Source organism: Asparagus officinalis, chromosome 6 (assembly GCF_001876935.1).
Source record: "Asparagus officinalis chromosome 6, Aspof.V1, whole genome shotgun sequence".
Classification (NCBI taxonomy): Eukaryota; Viridiplantae; Streptophyta; class Magnoliopsida; order Asparagales; family Asparagaceae; genus Asparagus; species Asparagus officinalis.
Window position 1 is genome coordinate 46,015,291 of NC_033799.1, and position 21,182 is coordinate 46,036,472.

A 21,182-nucleotide genomic window follows, 5' to 3' on the forward strand; every position below is an offset into this window, starting at 1 on the left:
CATCCATACATTGCTAGATGGAATGATCAGCATCAACTTATTGTCGAGCAGCTTTATCCTCCGATGGAGGAAGTCGATTACATTAGATGGTATTGGGGGATTACCAGACGGTGGATAATCACTCAAACCACGCCTCCAGTCGACAAATCAATATACGCTCTCAACAAGCAAGATATGTACCAAGAGGTGCAGATGAGAGAGAATGGGTAAGTAAATTACGCAAATTACAGTTTTTTCAATCTCTTGTTAGCTTTTGGTTGCTTATATATATCATTATATCTTTTTATGTAATTGTAGATAAATGTTATGGACAAGATAGAGGGGATTGCAAATGAGGGTATAGCTACCGCCACAGGAGATTCAGTGAATCAATCGATATTACATCGGATAGTGACGAGGGTTCGTAGAGCTTTTCATCATACTCATGCGGATCGGCATGAAGGTCGTGAGCAGATGGCGCATGAGGAGAGGTTATATGCACGCCGACGAAGACGTGGTAGATCTTGCACGCACGACGATGAAACTGGTTGTCACAGCCCCACACACAACCGGAGAGCGAGCACATACAAGCTCAAGTCGAAGGAGGCCGCCGACGATCTGAGCGGGTGCGAAGAGGGAGACAATGGGAGAGGGGTAAGACTTTTAGGTTGTTAGCTTTTCTATTTAGACTATATTTTCTCGTATGGATAGACTTGATACATTTGAATTTATTTAGCTTAGACTATATATTATCATATGGATAAACTTGATACATTTGGATTTGTTTAGAGTATTTTGTCATGTTGATATGTATGTGACGTATCTATTGTGGTGATGTTGTGAATTGATTAAATGCGTTATTATCCAGTGTTTATATTTCTTAAAATTTATAACTTTTATAAATATTATATTGTATATCAATGTATACGAAGTGGGTGCTATATTTTTGCACAATTTTTGGTCAAAAAACACTATATATGAAGCAATTGAGGCATGTGTATGTTTAGAGGTTACCCAGCAAATCCACAGGACTACTAGTCCCGTGGATTTGCTGGGCGAACTTTCTACTTAACGTACGGGACTAGTAGTCTCGTACATTAAGCAGAAGCCCAAAACAAAAGCCCAGCAAATCTACGGGACTACTAGTCCCGTAGATTTGCTGGGTGTGATGTAGCCCACACCCAAAACCTACGGGACAAGTAGTCCCGTAGGTTTTCTAGGTGGTATTAGCCGCCAATTAATGGCGACTAAACATACGGGACTAGCAGTCCCGTATGTTTCGAATAGGCAGTTTTTGCTAAATAATTAGCAAAACGGTCGGTTATGCTAATTATTTAGCAAAAAAGGTCTTTTTAAAAAAACTCCTTTCTCAAACTACAAAAAATGGCAAAAAAGACAATTTTTCATAAACTGATCGCATATGAACACATGATCCTTTTTGAACAGTACGATGTCAATGCAAGTGTAATAAACTTTGGAAGGAAATATATTGAAAAACATCGGGTGATATGTGTTATGAAGGTAATTTTGGGAGAAATAATCGTAATTACCCAAGACGGAATTATATTCATACATGAGATACATTCTTGCTATAAAAGATTACAGTTCGCATTATTATGGCTAGTAATTACACATTTGGAGACAATGTTATGGAGGAAAAGGTACTCGGAAATACTGCAAAGTATAACTTGGAACACACTTACCGGTGTTCCTTTCACCACTGTTGAAACATGAGCAGGTACAATTCCTTCCACATTTTCTACCGGCGCAAGCCGTGAAAGCCCAAAATCAGCAACTTTAGCAACAAATTTTGTGTCCAACAATATGTTGCCCGCTTTGATATCACGGTGAAATATAGGAGGATCTGCTTCAGTATGTAGATAAAGAATACCCCTAGAAGTTTCCAATGCAATGCGCAACTTCATTGAAAAACTGGGAGGTTCTTTTGCTTTAGCTGTTATATCGAATTATCCAAAGAATATCAATTAGATCCAACATATTTAATAAGAATACAACTTTTTCAGTCGTCATGATGTAAGAATTGAAGTGGGTGGCAAATAAGGCACTGTTCCTCCATGATCAATAGAAAATGTATGACTGAAAAAGTAGGTTGTGACTTGTGATAGTGTTTACTTTTCTGCGCATGAAGCCCAGTAGACTGAAGAATCTTTTTTGAATTTCATAAATACATAGAACCTGTAATCCATCTGTAGAACTGTATCCTAAAGAAATTAATTCTCTTTATAGAATAGGAGTGACAGTACACGTGCAATCCTCATAAATTATTCATATATAGGAATCAGATGTTTTTTCAGGAATAGTGAAAAAGCAGCACCACATATATACAGGTGATACTATTAGTTAGGGAGGGGTTCAAAAGTTCTTATCTCAGACAAAATTTAACCAATCACTTCACATCTACATAACTGAGAAAAATACATTATCGACATGAACCTTAAAGTTCAATTAAGAACCAAGGCATAAAAATGCTGTTAATCTCAACGCAATCTATCAAGTCTCAACAGTTGATCCTCCCTATATCAGTACTGAAATGCATCCTGAGCTGTTTCAATTTGTTGCTTGAAGTTAATCATACGCTATGTAAATGATTTCTGATTGTCAAATACTGTTTCTTCCATCTCACTGAAAGCACAATATTATAAGCAGAAAAAATCTACCAATAACCGAGGGGATTCGAACCAGGGCCACTGGCGGGGCTCCGAAGGAGTTAATTCTGAGCTCGGGTGACCAGGTTTCCCTTGTCATCAAAAAAAAAATCTACCAATAACTTTTATAAGTCCGGCAAGCTCAGTTTTTAGATTTCAAAAAGCTCCTCAATCCTCACAGATTTTACAATAACAACACTCCTTTAGCCCAAATGAAAGGATCTAGGAATGCCCCATGGAAGTAAACAATATTCAAGTGCATGAACAGGTTTAGATACCAGATTTACTCCCTCAATTCCCTAGTTCAAACTTTCTTCGAAATAAAAAGTGCAAGCAAAGTATCTAGATGGCTCACAACACATAATGGCAGATCAAAGCCCTGGAATGATTGTATCAGAAAATGGGAATCAGTTGCGTCAGTATATGGACGCATGCAATAACATATTGGTAGAAGCTTACAATCTTAACTGGTTGTTCTGTGTATCAACACCTTGTGATCTCCACTCTTAACTTGTACATCGGAGAGCATTTCTTTGGTTAAGCTCTTACCATGAAAGAATAGGTCCCATTAGTTATATATTTAGAATATAACTGTACAGTATTAAGTATTAACATAGCAGAGCTATCAACCATATGATCTCTCATACACAAGTGTTGGAGGACACGGAAATTGCAATGACCAGAGTTGATTGTTATTGTGATGATGGCCCGCCTAGTTATCATAGGCTGCCAACTAAGAAAAGTTCCCTACGAAGGCTTTGGAATTCAATTTATTTATTGTAGATCCAGATCTCGGTACTCAAAAATGAGAATAAGTAGTCAAGTTACTGCAGCATAGGCATTGAAAAACACCAGCCAGCTGGTTCTGGTGGAAGAAACATTACGTAGCGAGCACATGCTCAGAACAAAAAAGGAATTTTTTCCAAAGAATAGAAGTTATTTATTTTGGAAAACCTTGATTAGACAAGGTAAAAGGAATAGTAGATAACAGATCGCTGAGAAACAGAAAACTCATTGTCCACATCAAGTATCAGCACGGGCTTTTCTTTGAGAGCATGAGCCCCAAAAGAGCAAAAGCTGTGTATTTAGATTTTAGAAGTTGGATCACAACTACGACAAGATACGAAGTACCATAACAATATGCAAAAAGGAAAACAAGTTACAGTAATAATGCAAAACATAGGAGAATAATAACAACTTACAAGAGAGGTGATCACGCAAAGTACCATTTTGCATAAACTCGTAGACCAGCATCTGCAGTTCATAAGAATTAGTGGACAAGAAATTTCGAATGACAATTGTAATGTTATGCACGATAGTTTACGAACAAATAAAATTTTAGTTTATGTTGTCATCACTAACTTGTCGAGATAAGCAAGAATGTCATGGATAAATTTGCTCCGGAATGGACCTCTCAAGGCCACATACGAGGACATTTCCTTGATGAGAGATTATCAGAGGAAAATGATCGGTTGCCATTTCTTGAGTTTTCTTTTTCTTTTTTATCCTAAATATTATGTTGTTTCCTTGTGTCCTGAAATATATTTTTTCAAAGCTAATAGCCAATGCCACAATGAGAAGGTATTAACTAGGGCTGCCCAATGCACAGGCTCCCACCATTGTAGGCTCTAGGGAGAACCAGATGTACGCAACCTTACTCCTACATGCAGTTACCAAGACAAACTTGTGACCTCTAGGTCAAAAGGCAGCAATCTTACTATTGCACCAAGGCTCACCTTCTGTGAACATATCAACTGAAATAAAGTAGTTTCGACACAAGCGTAAAAACCTAGTTATATATTAAAATATAATTAAATCAACTTCCATTGAAAGACATGTAAGTGATTGACCACTCAAAAAAACATTGAAAAATTAAATTATCTTCAATTAATTTATAGTTATTGTTAGAATTAGTATTTGAGTTATCGGGTTAGGGCCCATTAACCCATTAGCCTTTTACTCATATGTACTCATATATAAACTCATGTGGATGAATGAAAAGCATAGACTCTCTGATTTATCACTTTTAACAAGGTATCAGAGCATTCCCTAACCCTAATTCTTAAACCCTAATCGCCAGCAAATGAAAAATTACCGCGTGTTTCATCCAGATCCGATCTTCTCCCTGTTTCCCTTCTTCGTCTAGATCTTCCTCATCCTTATATGGATCCAGTGAGGGATCGGCCTTCTCTGCCTCATCTTCTTCGCGAGCTTCTTCTTCGCGAACATACTCCTGATGGTTCTGAACTCGGAGTCGACGGCGTTTGAAACCCTAAATCAAAAAAACCCTAATCTCTTTCGACCGCCGTCGCTGTTTTGTCCGCCAACTTCATTCGACTTCACCCAGATCCAAGTCTTCGTCGCCGTCCTTAGCCGACGTCGTCGTCGTCTGCGCCTACCGTCATTGTCGTCGTCGTCCTGCAGAGTGTTTTTGTTGGGCCTGGTTGTTTTGTCGTCCTGCGGAGTGATTTGTTTGGCCTCTTGAGATTTTTCTTTTTTTTAGCTGCTACTTTTTTAATTTGTTTGGGTTTGGGCTCTTTTTTGGGCCTAGTTGGACTTTGTATTAAGTGGAGTGTTGTATTCTTGTTGAGGGTGTAAGGGCTACAGATAAAAAAAAAGGAATATATATATTTATATAATACCACAAAAAAATCTCTTGGATGAGATCTCTAACCTTCGGGTTTATGAACACTAACCTTCGGATTCCTACACACTAACCTTCGGGTTCCTGAACACTGACCTTCGGGTTTTCTATTCTAAACCTTAGGGTTTTGTACAATAAGATTACGACTCTTCTACTACTGTACTGTCCTGTCTGTACCGATAACATGATCTGATATCTCTTCTGCTGCTACTACTAACCCTACTACTACTGAGATCTCTGCCCCTAAAGTTGTATTAGGGACCACGATGAAGTTAAATGGCACCAACTATCTATTTTGGGCACAAACCTTCCGCATCTTCATTGGTGCTCAGAACAAATTAGCTCATCTTCTGGCCTCACCTCCTGCATCTACAGATCCTATGTATCCCGCATGGATCTCTGTTGACTGTTGTGTGATGACTTGGCTCCTTAACAGCATGGAAGCCCAGATCAATAGCAGTGTCATGTTCTCAAACATAGCTAAGGAGATGTGGGATAATTTAAAAATTATGTACGGGAATGAGAAAAATGCATCATGTGTGTTCGAGTTGTATCAACGCCTTTTTTCTCTTCAACATGGTGATCGCTCTGTACGTAAGTACTTTAGTGAACTGAAAAGTTTCATCGATGAGTTAGAGATGCATCAGCTCGCCGTTACGAATGCACCAACACTGTTGGGATATTGTAAGGATCTTGCAGTGTCCAAGTTCTTGTCGGGTCTGAGTCCCACTTTATAGTCTCAAGTGCGGGGCCAGATACTAGGAGGAGATACTATTCTTTCTTTGACTGCTACTTTCTCAAGAGTTATGCAGGTAACTACTGGAGATACTGCTGCCTCACTGTCTACTCTGTCTCTTGACCAGTCTGCTATGTTCTCCGGACGTGGCAGAGATCGAGGTCGTGGTCGTGGACGTGGCCGCGACATAGGGGGAGGACGAAGCTCTTTTGGTGGAAGACAAATTGACTCAAATAGGAATCTGCGTCAATGCCACCACTGTGGAAGAACCATATATCTGAGAAGTGCTGGAAAAAATTTGATCGTCCTGCATAGGCCCAAATAGCTGATACTACCTCTGCTGCTTCTTCTCCTACTACTTCTGCTTCCTCCACAGTTTTAATTTCTCAGGCTGAGTTTGACCGGTTGCGTCAACTCGATCTCTCTCAAAACAGTTATACTGTTACTCATGCATCCTCTTCAGGTATGATTGCCTACATTGCCCCTCCTCACAGACCATGGGTATTAGATTCTGGAGCCTCTTCTCATATGACAGGTATAAAGGATCACTTTGTTTCCTTAAACCTTTCTGACAAGTTTCCATCGGTCCGTATCGCTGATGGGACATACTCTCCAGTTCTTGGTGATGGAGTAGTCTATGCTACTTTATCGCTGACTCTTACTGATGTTTTATATCTTCCTAAGTTTCCTGTTAGTTTACTGTCCATCAGTCAGTTCACAAAACACAACTGTAAAGTCATTTTTTTCCTTCTCATTGTGTTTTTTAGGACCTAACAACTGGGATGAAGATTGGTTCGGGACATGAGAGAGAAGGCATATACTATTTGGATGACAATACGCCCACTACTGGTCTTGTTGCAGAAAAGTCTCATCATTCTTTACTATGGCATCAACGCCTTGGTCATCCATCATTATCAAAACTTCGGTCAGTCATTTCTATCGAGTCGTCTGTCTCTTCTTTAGGTTGTGAGTCTTGTGAACTGGGTAAGCACCATCGTGCTACCTATCAGAGTTGTGTTGATAAATGCAACAGTTTTGCATTTGAGTTAGTCCATTCTGACGTTTGGGGTCCTTATCGTATACCTTCTGTGAGAGGTTATAGATATTTTATTATCTTTGTTGATGACTTCTCTCGCATGACTTGGCTTTATCTTTTAATTATAGATATTTTATTATCTTTGTTGATGACTTCTCTCGCATGACTTGGCTTTATCTTTTAAAAGAGAGATCTGAGGTTTTTGTTGATGACTTCTCTCGCATGACTTGGCTTTATCTTTTAAAAGAGAGATCTGAGGTTTCATCTGTTTTTGAAATATTTTACAATGAAATCAAAAATCAATTTCCCACCTCTATTCGTATCCTTCGTACCGATAATGCCTTGGAATACATGAAAAATGATCTCTCGTTTTTGTGCAAATATGGGTATTCTTCATCAAACTTCATGCTCTCACACTTCACAACAAAATGGAGTTGCTGAGGAAGCATAGACACATTTTAGATATTGCTCGAACATTGATGATACATATGAATGTTCTAAAGTATTTGTGGTCTGATGTTGTTCTCAGTGCATGTTTCCTGATCAATAGGATGCCCTCTTCTGTTCTTAATGGTAAAATACCGTTCACGTGCCTTTATCCTGATAAACAAACATTTCCTGTGGTTCCTCGTATTTTTTTGGCTATACCTGTTTTGTTCAGGATGTCTCTGGGACTGGATAAATTATCTCCCCGATCTATTAAGTGTCTTTGTAGGATACTCGCGCACTCAAAAAGGTTATCGGTATTATAATCCATCCATCATGAGGTATTTTGTGTCCGCAGATGTTACTTTTTTTGAGTCAGTTTCATACTTCTCTTCGGATGGTTCATCTCCAATTGTCAATCCATCTGTGCCTCTTCCGTCTAGTGCTCCTACTACTGTTCCATTGTCTGCTTCTGTTCCTTCTGTTGATAGATCTTTTCCAGGATTACAGGATGCCTCTACTGTGCCACCTGCACCACCGTCACTACTGATGTATTGTCGCCGTTCAAAGGTTCTTGTCCCTCTCTGCTCCAGCCGAATAGTCATCTCCCGTTGCAGGTCTGCCTCCTCCTAATCCTTCTGACCTTGATATTCCAATTGCTCATCAGAAAGGTAAACAGTCTTGTACTAATCATCTTATATCTGATTTTATTTCCTATGACCGTCTTACTCCCTCTTCTCGTCAGTTAGCTTTGTTTTTGTCCTCTATATCTCTACCCAGGTCATATGAGGAGGCCGTGTTAGTTCTTGCTTGGAAACAGACCATGGATGAGGAGATGGATGCACTTATTTCTAGGACTTGGGATCTTGTACCTTTTCCTACGGGTGCTACGGTGGTTGGCTGTCGATGGGTTTATACCTTGAAGTATAGCACAGATAGTTCAGTTGATCGTTATAAAGCTCGTCTTGTAGCTAAGGGTTATGCTCAAACCTATGGGATCGACCATCTTGAGACGTTCTCTCCTGTTGCCCATCTCAATTCTATTCAGCTACTTTTCTCTATGGCTGTTAATCTGGATCGGACCATGTTTCAGCTGGATGTTAAAAATACCTTCCTATATGGTGACTTACAGAAGAAAGTCTATATAGAGCAACCTCCGGGGTATGTAGCTTAGAGGGAGAACGTCTATAGGCTTAAAAAACCGATTTATGATCTCAAACAGAGTCTACGAGCATGGTTTGAGAAATTCAGTACTGCTATATCTAATGTCGGTTTTAAAAGATGTCAGTCTGATCACTCAGTCTTTATCCGACGCACTAAATCTGGTTTGGTGATTCTGACAGTATATGTTAATGACATCCTGCTAACTGGGAGTGACATTACTACCTTAACAGAGACTAAGGAGTACCTTTCACGTCATTTTGTGACCAAAAATATGGGAAAACCCAAATACTTTCTTGGGATTAAGATTGCATATCAAAAAAATCGTTTGCTTCTATCTCAAAAGAAATATGTATTGGACTTGTTAGAAAAAATGGGTCTTTTGGGGTGTAAGCCAGCAAGCACTCCAACGAAGATGAATGTGGATTTGTGGCGTGATCATAGTCCTCTCCTAGATGATGCAGGTCAATATAGGAGAATGATTGGCAAGTTTATCTATCTTACTGTGACCAGACCTGATATTACCTTTACAGTGAGAGTACTGAGCAGATTTATGCATAAACCAAGAGAGGTTCACTGGACTGCTGCTTTGAGGATTTTAGCTTATGTTAAAAACTGTCCTGGAAAAGGATTATTGTACAAGAAACATGGACATTTACATATCTCTGGACTGCTGCTTTGAGGATTTTAGCTTATGTTAAATACTATCCTGGAAAAGGATTATTGTACAAGAAACATAGACATTTACATATCTCTGTCTTTTCTGATGCTTGGTATGCGGGAGACATAGGAGATAGAAAGTCTACTTCTGGATTTTGCACCTTTATTGGAAGAAATCTGGTTACTTAGACGAGCAAGAAACAAGATGTAGTTTCTCGATCTAGTGCAGAGGCAGAATACAGAACTATGGCTCACACTGCATGTGAGATGATATGGTTGCAGAAGCTATTAACAGAGCTTGATTTTACCCAGCTTAGACCTATGCCTATGCATTGTGATAACCAGTCCGTTATCTATATTACAAAGAATCTAGTATTTCATGAGAGAACTAAGCACATTGAAGTTGATTATAATTTTGTTTGAGATGCTTGGGAAAAGAAAGTTATCTCTCTTCAGTTCACTCCGTCTTCAGAACAGTTAGCTGACATTCTCACTAAAGCTACATCACCTAAGGTGTTTTCCATTCTATGTAATAAGCTGGGCATGGTTGATATATATGCTCCAGCTTGAAAGGGAGTGTTAGAATTAGTATTTGGGTTATCAAGTTAGGGCCCATTAACCCATTAGCCTATTACTCATATGTACTCCTATATAAACCTATGTGGATGAATGAAAAGTGTAGACTCTCTGATTTATCACTTCTAACAGTTATGTTAATTTATTTCCAATAATTCAAGATTATATTTTATTTGTAGTTACAAGTTAAACCGAAACCACTAAAGAAGAAAACTCCTGGAATCCAAACAGCAATCTCGATAAAAATATTACCCAACGGAACGACAAAGAACTCTCACGCTATATGAGATCCTGAGATCCAAGTATTTTTCAACGGTATTATCTAAATAAGTTCCTATGCTTTAGTGGTGTGAGCAAAGTACAAAACAATGTTCTTTCTGTTCTCTTGATCTGACAGATAGATGTCCTATCTTCTGTGGAGAAGACAACAAACCCAACAGTATAATCAAACAGAATAATGTGAAATGCCTATGCGTCCAGTATCTATCATTTAATGTACTGGCGCCACGATCTACTTACGTGCCTCTTGACAATGATCACAGGACCAAGTATGTGCACAAATAGTCGTTTTACAAACATCAATTATTTGTATGGCTGTTTATAAATATGTGAGCTTTCAATGCTAAATCCTTCATCACACGTAAACTTAGATTCAGCATTCAGAATTGAAGTTTTTAACTAACACAAAGCAAATTCTACCGCACATAAGTCTGTAAAGGAACAACTTTTACTAGAAAATTGCACCTGATAACCATAATGACACCAGGATAGAAAGTATACCTGTTCATCATCTTCATCACAATATCCAACTAAAGAAACAAGATTCCTATGATGTAACCTTGAAAGCAACACAATTTCTGTCAAAAACTCTTTTGAGCCTTGGTGTGATCCTACTTGAGCACGCTTTATGGCTACAAGTGTTCCATCAGCCAAAATTCCTTTATATACCTTACCGTAGCCTCCACGACCAACTTCCATTGAATTACAGAAATTCTTTGTAGCTGATGCCATTTCTTCAAGTTTAAAGCATTTCACGTCATCAACTTTGATTGAGATTTTTGACACTGCAAAAGACAAGAGATCGTATGGGTACACACTTCGAATGTTAAATAAAACGGAATCACACACACCCACACATGCATATCAACAACGTAATCCTGTGAAAATATTAGAATTATTTTCTGCAGTCTGTCCATATCTCATGTCACTGCACATAGATCCTAATATAGTCAGTTAAAAAAAAGAAATCAGGTAGGCAACTCTGAAAGTTTGAGATAATAGAGGAGTTGTGTACTTTTAGATATCTGTTGGAGAATTTATGCATAAGAGGTGACCTTAATGGACATATCGGAGGAAAAAAAACAGTGGGTACGAGAGGATACATGGAGGTTGTGGCTATGGAGAAAATAATGAAATGAAATATATGATTTTAAGTGATTGATTTTAGGCTGAAATTCAAATTGTTAAAAGGTATAATTGTTTTGGGGGAATTATTGCATCAATACTTTGTTAATATTATGCAATTGTTACACATCTATTTCATACTTAGGAACCCTATAAATCATCAAATATGCATTTGTAGAAATTTTAGATTTTTCTGTAATTTTTTTGAATATTTATACATATCTAAATTGAATTGCCATTTGACTTTGCGCAATAAACTGTTATAGCCACAATAGCCTTACACTGCCTCACCGCTATGCGAAGCTATCTGCTATCAAGAACCTTGTGTGCACTTGATAATCTTTAACAGTGGATTAACAATAGCCAAATAGCATTGTAAATCCTTCTGCTTCCCGTTTTAAAATGACTCGTGCTGGGTTAACAATCCAATAAAATTATGCCTACTGTATTTACTATCTCCCTTTCCCTCTCTTAAGCAACAGTCATTTGAAATTCTCACCTAAGCAACAATCATTTCTCTCTACCTAAGCTATAGAGCATCAAAACTTCTCATTATCCTAAATCCAACCCATCATCTCCTCAACCTAACCTCTCTCTCCCCCCTCTCCACCAAACCCCTTCCTATACCCTATCTCTCCTCCCTCCTATCCTTTCTCCCCTTTATCCCTCATCCCCCAACCCAGCCCCTCTAACTATCCCTTCACCTAATCTTCCATACCATATATCTCATCCCCCTCTTATACACAAACTCGCGCCCCATTCTCCACAAGTCATCTCGCTTTATGACATGCAAAACCTTTTGCTAACCCTCTATCCAACCCTCCCCGTATCTTAATGCCACTAGTGTCCTCATGCAATAAATGGTATGTACGTAGATGAAGATAAAGGTGTAGGGCGAATACAAAACTGTCATTAGGAAGTTTACATTAACTTAACAGATTATTTCTAGAAGGCCGACTAGGTATAACTTAAATGAATTGGGATTATTTTCATGCCCAAAAGTTCACAATTTGAATTATATATGTATATATATAAATATATAAATATATATATATATATATATATATATTATATATATATATATATATATATATATATTATATATATATATATATATATTATATATACTATATATATATATATATACGAGTACACCATGAGTACACATGGTACGCAATCATTAAATTGGTGCTTGGTAGTGACGTGCATGCTTCTCATGTATACCTATAAAGGTAGCCATTTGAAAATGGTCTCCACCTAATTATTCACACATTTGAATGGTCTCCATTTGGAAATGGTCCCCTCCTTGAAAATGAGTGGATGGGAATGAGTCACTTCACTATCAAAGACCAAAATTGGTCCTTGGTACCAATGATATCCATATTCACACACACACACATATATATATATTACACTTGTTCACTTAAATATTACAAGTTTGAGATTATGGGGAGATGTGCTGAAAGCGACTAGATCTTGGCTATGTTGACCACACGAATGACATTGCTTTCAGTTGTCGAGATTGTCTTCATCTTTGTTCTCAAATTTGGTATGAGGGGAGCTCTATTTGAGGAACTCAATTGTCTTGTACGGGGTTGCCTTGGGATGATGAGCTAACTCCAAATAGATATAGTTTTCCTCAAAGGGATCACCTCCAAAGATAAACGAAACCCCAATCAGGAGTGATAATGGTGAAGAACACTAAGCTTTGCAAGCAAAGCAAGCCAGATAAACCAACTAGAGCCAATGAAGGCAAAGAACTCTTGATTTGCAATAGTAAAATTTCGGGTGGCGGAGCTAAAATGGGGAAGAGATGAAGAAGGCAGCTGCCAGCAAAAACCCTAGCCAACGGAATGAACTAAGAGCCCTTGAAATGGTGGAGGGTATATATAGGCTAAAATCTGAGGGTGTCACCGAGCTTAACTCCGATTGCAGGGCTGACGCCACCCTACTAATTAATTGTAACGTAGTACTATTCGGGACACTTTTTAGAACTTTATGGTCGCAAAGCTACTATTGTCAGTGAAGTGGGACTAAATGATCAGAGCAAAATTTATAATAGCCTTTTTATCTCCATGACCAAACATTATAGGGTCGTAGGGATAATTAGCACAATCTTCAATGAACAATGCTAGATGCGTGCACTAGCAAGTATAGTGATTTGACCACCTACACGTCAACATCATTTCAAATTACCACCCAAAGAAAAACTTGGCGGCTATCACGGAGCTATACTACCTTTAGCCCATTAGGGTTAAGTTTGGTTGTGCTCCACTTTGACTTAATTTTGGCGATAATCGCTCAACTTTGACTATTTAGACAAGGTTCACTGATTGACGAGGGTCGCCAAGACTGTTGTCTTTAGATATTTGAGGCTAGGATCTCTCTGTGCAATCAAATATTCGGTGAGATTCACCTCACACCCTAGAATTTAGCTATCCTTTAGCCCCTTTTGTCCCTATTTTCTTCCATCTTCATCTTCTCCATATCTAAGCCTCCTTCCCGATCAGAGTTTCTTTTTGATAAAGGCTGAGATTAAGTGGCTTCAATAAGAGTTGTCCCAAGTAAAGGGCGGTTCTGCAGAGATCTGTATTCTCTGGCAATTGATGGAGTTGCTTTTGACCGAGAAGGCTTGTATTGTAGAAGTTCTTGAAAACAAGTGAGGCAAGTCACGAGGGGAGCCGCGATAGGGACGCTTGGAGCTGCTGTAGACGGTTAAAATAAACAGGCCAATGATTCGGTTTACAACCAAGAAGTGAACACTCATGAGGCTAAACACTTCAAATGGGCCCAAAGTCGAGCCCACAATAAACTGTAACGAAGTTCAGGTAGAGGAACATGTGAACTACGCCATACAGTTCATCTCGACCCGACCCGACACAATCAAGAGTGGGTCGACTCCCATTTCGAACTTTAGGCCGAGTCGAAAGGCGTCATTTAGTCGGCTAAGTTACGAGTCGAATTCTATGTTAAATTCAAAATCGCCAGTGAAGTTCGCCAACCAATTGATCAGCAAACTTCGCCAAAGTGCGATTCACAAATGAAGACAAATGGACTTTGCTTCAAAGAGAATAAAATACAAACATCCACTGAACAACAATAATGATACACAATGACGTGGAGGTGTTTAGGTATTTCCTGTAAACTTCTATCTTTAACTTTTGTTAACTCTTAGCTTTGAAGCAGATGGGATTGTCTATCATTAAATTACGAATCCAGATGATGCCCTTGACGTCCTCGTGCTTTTTTGACTTCTTTGGCATATAGTTTGAGTCAATTCTGAGTTGTTAAGTTACTTAAGTTACGACCAATTTAGTGAACCAGTGGCAAAACTATAAATACTGTGAAAAATCCAAACATAGAGAAAATCTGGAGAAAATTGCAGAGAGATGAGTCAACGGAAAAATGGCTTGTGCGAACCACTAACAAGACGGTTTAGGGGCCAAGCGGCTACCCATCCGTGGGTCAGTAATGGGCAAAAATCTTCCCGTTAAAGATTTGATACATTGCCATTTTTAGTAATATATTCGTTGGGATTGGCCTATTTTTTACCTTTCAACGATGATTTTAGGTCTATTTTGAATTTCTAATGGGTAGAATTGGAAGGAATCTTTATATAGTATATGAAGATCTATCCCCCACCATTAGCCTATACATAAAGCGTCATTTCATTGTGAAATGGTAAATGAAAAATAGAGAATTCTAAGAGAGTAAATTCTTATACATTCCCAACTTCTTGAGCTTATTTTTTCATTCTTTCTGTGAAATAAAATCCTACAATATTCTTCAACCATCTTTATCTACAAAGTCTATTCATTTAAGATTGTTCCGGGTGAAAAAAGGAGCAAGCTTTCTAGATCAAAATCTCCTCTTTTTCACATTCGATTTCTGGCTAAGTTTTCTCTAATCAATTCTACTATTATTTAATTAATATATCTTTATTAGAATTGGATCTTGATTAAAGAATCGTTTAAACCTAGAAAATCACGAGCTTTATCATTTCTATTTAGAGAGTCATGCTTCTAGTTGTTATTAATAATTGTTTTGCAATAGTATATATTGTTATATTGTGCTTAAAGATCTCTTCTTGTTAAAAGAGATAGTGTATTGTGATTTGATCTCATAAGTGTTAGGAGATTGTTTTCGATCTCTAAAGTGTTAAGAGGTTAGAGGTTAGCTCTCGAAGGTATAGAAGATCCACCAATGGAGTATTTTAACTCCCATAAGATCAAGGCATTGCTCATTGTCTAGCATAGACAGAAGTGAGTTGAACGAAACCACTCAACTCCCGTAAAATCGAGGTATAAGGAGGCCTCGACTTCCATGATATGGAGTAACTCAGATTTCAAGTTAGCAGTAATGAGTGAAACTCTTGAGGTCGAGAGAAGTGAATATAGGCAAGATTGTTGGGCCACTAAAAATCTCTTTGTTTATGGTTGTGCTTTTTTATGGTGATCTCTTTACTTGCATTTTATATTTCCGCATTTATTATTATATCATTGCAAGTAACTTTGAGATTGAGAAATAGATTAATTGTTTAACTTGTTTAAAAGATATAACTCTTGTTAGGGAAAACAATTAGTTAAACAAGAAAAGTTTAAATTTCTAAAAGTTGCCACCTCACACTATTCACCCGTCCTCTAGGGTGATTTTCAACCAAGTCTTTGAGAGGATTGTGTACAACGGATCAATTGCATGAAATGTAGTATCTCAGCGACAGCTTTCATGATTTGACATTCGACACATGTCACCATCAATCTGGATTGTCTCCCACAATTAGCAATGCAACCATCACAGAGCTAAGGCGACTTCAAACTTTGTTCTATCTGCCGAGTTAACTCTTGTACAGAGCTAATTATGTGCGGACCTATTAGCTCTACGACCCTTTTAACTCTGCGACCCTTTAGCTCCGCGACCTCAATCTGTTTTGTACGGAGGTAAGGCTGTTTTCACTCTGCTTTGACTTCAAATTTACGGCACCTGTCCTTAGCCAACTTGTGGACTTTTGACATTTGATAAGTCCACTGATCATGTTAAATGACCAAATTACCCTCGGTGGGGACCATGTTGTACTTGGTTTATCTTGCAAGATGGTTTGCATTTTTAACTGTCTACAGGCTATCCAATATAAACCTTCAAAACTGGAGTCAAATAGAGTGAGTTTGTGATCTCATCTCTTAGTGTAGTGCTCACCACCCCAAGTGTCAATGTTGGCATTTTTGTGTCTATGACTGATCATAAGGGGCTGTTTCGTTTACCAAATTTATAGAAATCATCTGACAATGGTATTTCTATAACTAAATAGTTTCTATAGGTTTCCTAAAACTCAGTTTCGTTCACCAAATTTTTATAGAGATAGGTTTCTATAAAGTAGAGAAAATGGGTATATTTTGTAGAAACCCACTTCCTCCAAGAGAAAATCGCTGGGGAACTGACAAAACCCATTTTATCCCATGAAAATGTTACTCTTTTCTCCACTTCATAGAAACTTTTTCCTCTTTTTCTTCTTTTTCAAGTGAACCAAACAAAAAAAGGCAAGAAACCTTTTCTTCTTTTAAAGATTCCCTGTTTGTGCTTTTGAACCGAACTAGGAAAGGTACAAAAGATAGAAAGTCCAACTTTTTGACACTACCAAAAATATTTCCATGCAATTTTATAGAAACACTTGGAAACTAATTTTTGCCCACTTTTCCTTTTCCTTTTTTTATGGAAATCAAACCAAACAAGCCCTAAGGATGGTCATGAACAACAGCTTATCATCGTCTAACTTTGTAGTTCTCCTTTTTACGGGATTCTAGAGAATCTGAGTGGGACCCTAGCTAACCGACTGAAAAACGAAGTCTCTCGCTACTGCATGTTGGAGTGACAACACGATGAAATTGACTAGGCTCCCCCTGCACGATGACAAAGAGTGCAGCAGTATAGATGTCCAACTATAGCAATGTGGCAATCGAGATCGAGTACAGTTAGGACTCCATAAAGGGCATGAGAAATATCGCTAGCACACTTTGGCAATTCAGCATTCAAATTGCTCCTCTAATCATATAAAGAATTAGGTTCCACAACTCCTTAGGGGACTGGTGTTTTTGCTCTTCTTGAAGTTAACTCCGCAATAGAGATAGCTTGGCATCACATTGTGGGGCAAATTGGCTGCTTGGTCAACCTGAGTTCATTTATAGGATAAGGACTAAACTCTACGAACATGTTATCAGCATCGCGGGGCTACTAGTTTAAAATCAAGTTGCCGGGATGTTGGTTCACAATAGGGTCGCGAGGCACTGCTCAACAATCATTGTAATGTTGTGGTTGATTCTGCACTCAAGGTTATCTTCATCCAATTTTTGAGACAAGTAGAATGTTCTAGGTCCGCAACCCCTTTTAATAGCAGAAACAAGAAGAACAAAAGCTTTGAGTTATCAAGATTATCTTAATCTTTCTTGTCAAATTTGGTAGTAGGGGAGCTCTATTTGAAAAACTCAACCTCGTCCTGAATGGGTTGCCTTGAGATGATGAGAAAAACTCCAAAGATATATAATTTCCCTCGGAGGGATCACCTCCAAAGATAAACAAAATCCCAAGAAGGAGCGATAATGATGAATAATACCAAGCTTTGCAAGCAAAGCAAGCCGGATAAACTAACTAGAGCCTACGAGGCAAAAAAACTATTGATTTGCGAGTCGACCCACATTCTTTTTTTTTTTGTTCAAATTTTTTCTTTTCAATTTTTTCTTTTTAATTTTTTTGTTAGATTAATATGTATAGTTTAAAGAGTTGTATTTTATCATAATAAAAAGTCTAAACCGTATAAATTTTCAATTGGTGATAGAATTATCTCAAAGGACAAAAGATTCACAATAATTTGTGTTTTTAATAAATCAAAATGATTATAAAAATTCATCAAAATACTGAATAGAGCTTCGAAAACCTATACTACTACTAAAATGACAATTCAAACACATGAAGGTTGCAATTTTTAAATGAGTTGCTACTAAATACATCAAAATATAACTATTACCTAAGGCGGGTCGGGCTGGGTTGGGCCAGCCAGGTCAAACGTGGGTCGAGTCAGGCGTGGGCCAAGGCTACTTCTTTGTCTGCGGGTTTAGTGTAGAACCCAGCCTGGCCCGTAGCTTGGGTGTATCATGTGCCATGTTGGACCCAACTCACTGTGGGTCGGGCCTGGTCTCGACCTAAGGTGGGTTGGGCTGGTTCCACCTGCAGTTCAAACCAACCCACGCCCACCCCTAAGATGGATCGAGCTACATGGGGTTATGGCTCAATTGAGCTACATGGGATTAGTCATGGTTTAGCCTCATGGGGCTTTCTCTCAGCAACCCGAAGTCTATTTTGGATAGACTAAGACCATTTCTACTCTTTTTCTCTTGAGAATTGGGATCCCATATCCTTAGCAAACCTTATTGACTTTGTTGATATTCAATAAGTCTCCTGGTCAAGTCAAATGACCAAATTGCCCCTAGTGGCCCCATGCTGCATTGGGTTGATCTTTTATGCATTTTTTACTACCTGCATGGATACTAAATTATAGTATGAGATTTAACAGGAGCTATATCCTTTTGGAGGATGAATATCAGAAAAAAACACCTTCAAAAAATAAGAGAACGAAGAATTATCTATCATTATGGAGGTATTAGATCATGAAGTAATCTGTGCAGAGTAATAGTATTGTACTTCAGATAACTCAATTAGCTGTCCCAATAAATACATTTTCTACATGAGCAGACTACATCTAAAAGAACCTACTCGATGTAACTTAACGAATTGGGATACTAAATCTTAGTATGATATTTATGGGACCTATAACCTATGTTTTCTTTTGGAGGACAAATATCAGGGGAAAAACCTACAAAATAACAGAGAGGAGAACTATTTATGTTATGCAACATGTTCTAACTAATACAGATTTCAAGAATACTAATACAATCTAAATAAGAATTCCTATGGACAATTCAAAAACTTACCTGACTGCTTTGAAAGTGCACGATATCTGGAACGCTTTCTCATGATAACACCTATAGCTGTCGCAGACAAAATAAATGCACCAGCAAGTGAACCTAACAAGATGCCAGCAAAGGCGCCTTTGCTCAACCAAGATGCCGTAGCCCCTGGGATTTCTGAAAAAGTAAAATTTGTCAAAACAAAAAAGCTAGCATGTCATCTTTCAACATTACATAATAATAACTTAAAAATGATCGTTACAGAAGAAAATATCTTAAATAGTAACATAGGATGTGAAATCCCCTGCTTGTGACAGCATAACATTATTTCTCAGCTTTTAAAATATAATACACTGCATCAATTAGTTTCAACCTATTTCTAGGACACTAAGAGACGAATACTTTGGCATCAAGAGGACAATAAGCAATGGACTTCTCCATGTAGCAAAACAAACCAGCCAATTACATAAATTATATTATTTCCATCTTCAAAATGAAAACGGTGTGATTAGTTCCTTTCCAAATAATTCTTAGTCAAAAATTGCCTGTAGGTTTATTGGAAAAACTTCATGCCCCCTATATTCGATTATGTTCATGAACACAATGTTTAGTATGAGTAAGAAAGAACATTAAGCATATATATAACTAAATATTTTGTAAACTTCAATCTATGAAATTCTGAAAAAGGAACTAGAAGTCAATTTTTAGTTCCTAATTATTTCATGGATTAGTGTAGTTAAGTGTTCGTGATGCTCCATGACAGAAATTTTGATAAAGATAGACTTCAGTCTATAGAGTTGAATATCTTCAATAAATATTCAAAAAAAAAATCCCCACGTTGGGAGGGGGGGTGGGGTATATACATTCACACCACCAACTTATTGATATTTCACAACCAAGGTCCACGTATTAAATTTTTATATCCTTTCACGAGATGTATAAGCCCATTCCTCTTTTTGTATACATAGAACTATATATTTCAATCAATTGAATATAAGTATAACAATGTGTTTTCACATCTTCATTATAATTTTTGCATGCACAATCACAAATAAGTTAGAACCATATAACTTTGCAAATGCTAAAATCTTCTTTTCACATGAAAAGGTGTGGCTGGTTGCGACTTATCAACTCTTTAGACTTTATAATTGGAAATAGGATCAACAGGGCCAAGGCATCTATTATCTACATAAATGTGCAGCTACTCATATGTTCAGGGGTGAATATTATTCCATATTCAAGAGGTGAACAGAAATACAAAGGAAAGTTGGGATCAAGAGTTATGAGCATAAGTTTTTGGGGCATGTGGTTTGCAACCTTATATTTAAGGCCCATATTAGTCAACAAGTGAGATAAGTATCTCACTCAGAAAAAATTTGGGTTAATGTGTTATCCGCCCCAAATATAATATCACCCTCAATTCCAAGGTGGGGCTCAAGTATCCTCCAACAGCAGCCACACAAATTATGATCCAAGGGAGAGTACAGCCTCATAGTTTGGTGATCAAGGTTGAGACTGAGGACTAAAAATGTCCACAAGTTGTGTGATTATTAGTTTAGTTTGGCCAAGAAGCTTGATATAGAGGCTACTCGATTAAATAGGAAACTCAGATTAAGATTTCCTAGCTTAATATTTGATCATTTCATCAAAGTGCTTTGAAACCTATATTTGAGACCCTACTCCTAGTAAATCCATGGTTAATTTGAATACCCAACCTTCATATCTTCATATAAAGTAAATTAGAACAGAAGGAATTTTTGTACAAAATAAATGTCTAGAAGCCATCTTTTATCGTGAATGAACCATGCAGGATATCTGGTTAGAATTTCTACTTTTGATCTTTGAGGAAGGGGGAAATGGTTTATTATTCTTGTTCATTCTAGCTACTGGATATAATTGCAGATTATTTAGGAAACAACAGTTATATTTTAATGAAACT

At 37.8% G+C, this 21,182-nt stretch overlaps 1 protein-coding gene across 1 annotated transcript in view; it reads right to left on the bottom strand.

Moving 5' to 3' along the window:
* Positions 1-21,182, bottom strand: part of LOC109844315 (probable LRR receptor-like serine/threonine-protein kinase At1g06840) — an 81,300-nt gene that overhangs the window by 10,788 nt on the left and 49,330 nt on the right. The window contains 4 exon segments of the mRNA XM_020413303.1: positions 1,683-1,933; positions 3,848-3,899; positions 10,665-10,948; positions 19,268-19,420. Of these exon segments, the coding sequence (XP_020268892.1) occupies positions 1,683-1,933; positions 3,848-3,899; positions 10,665-10,948; positions 19,268-19,420 (740 nt within the window).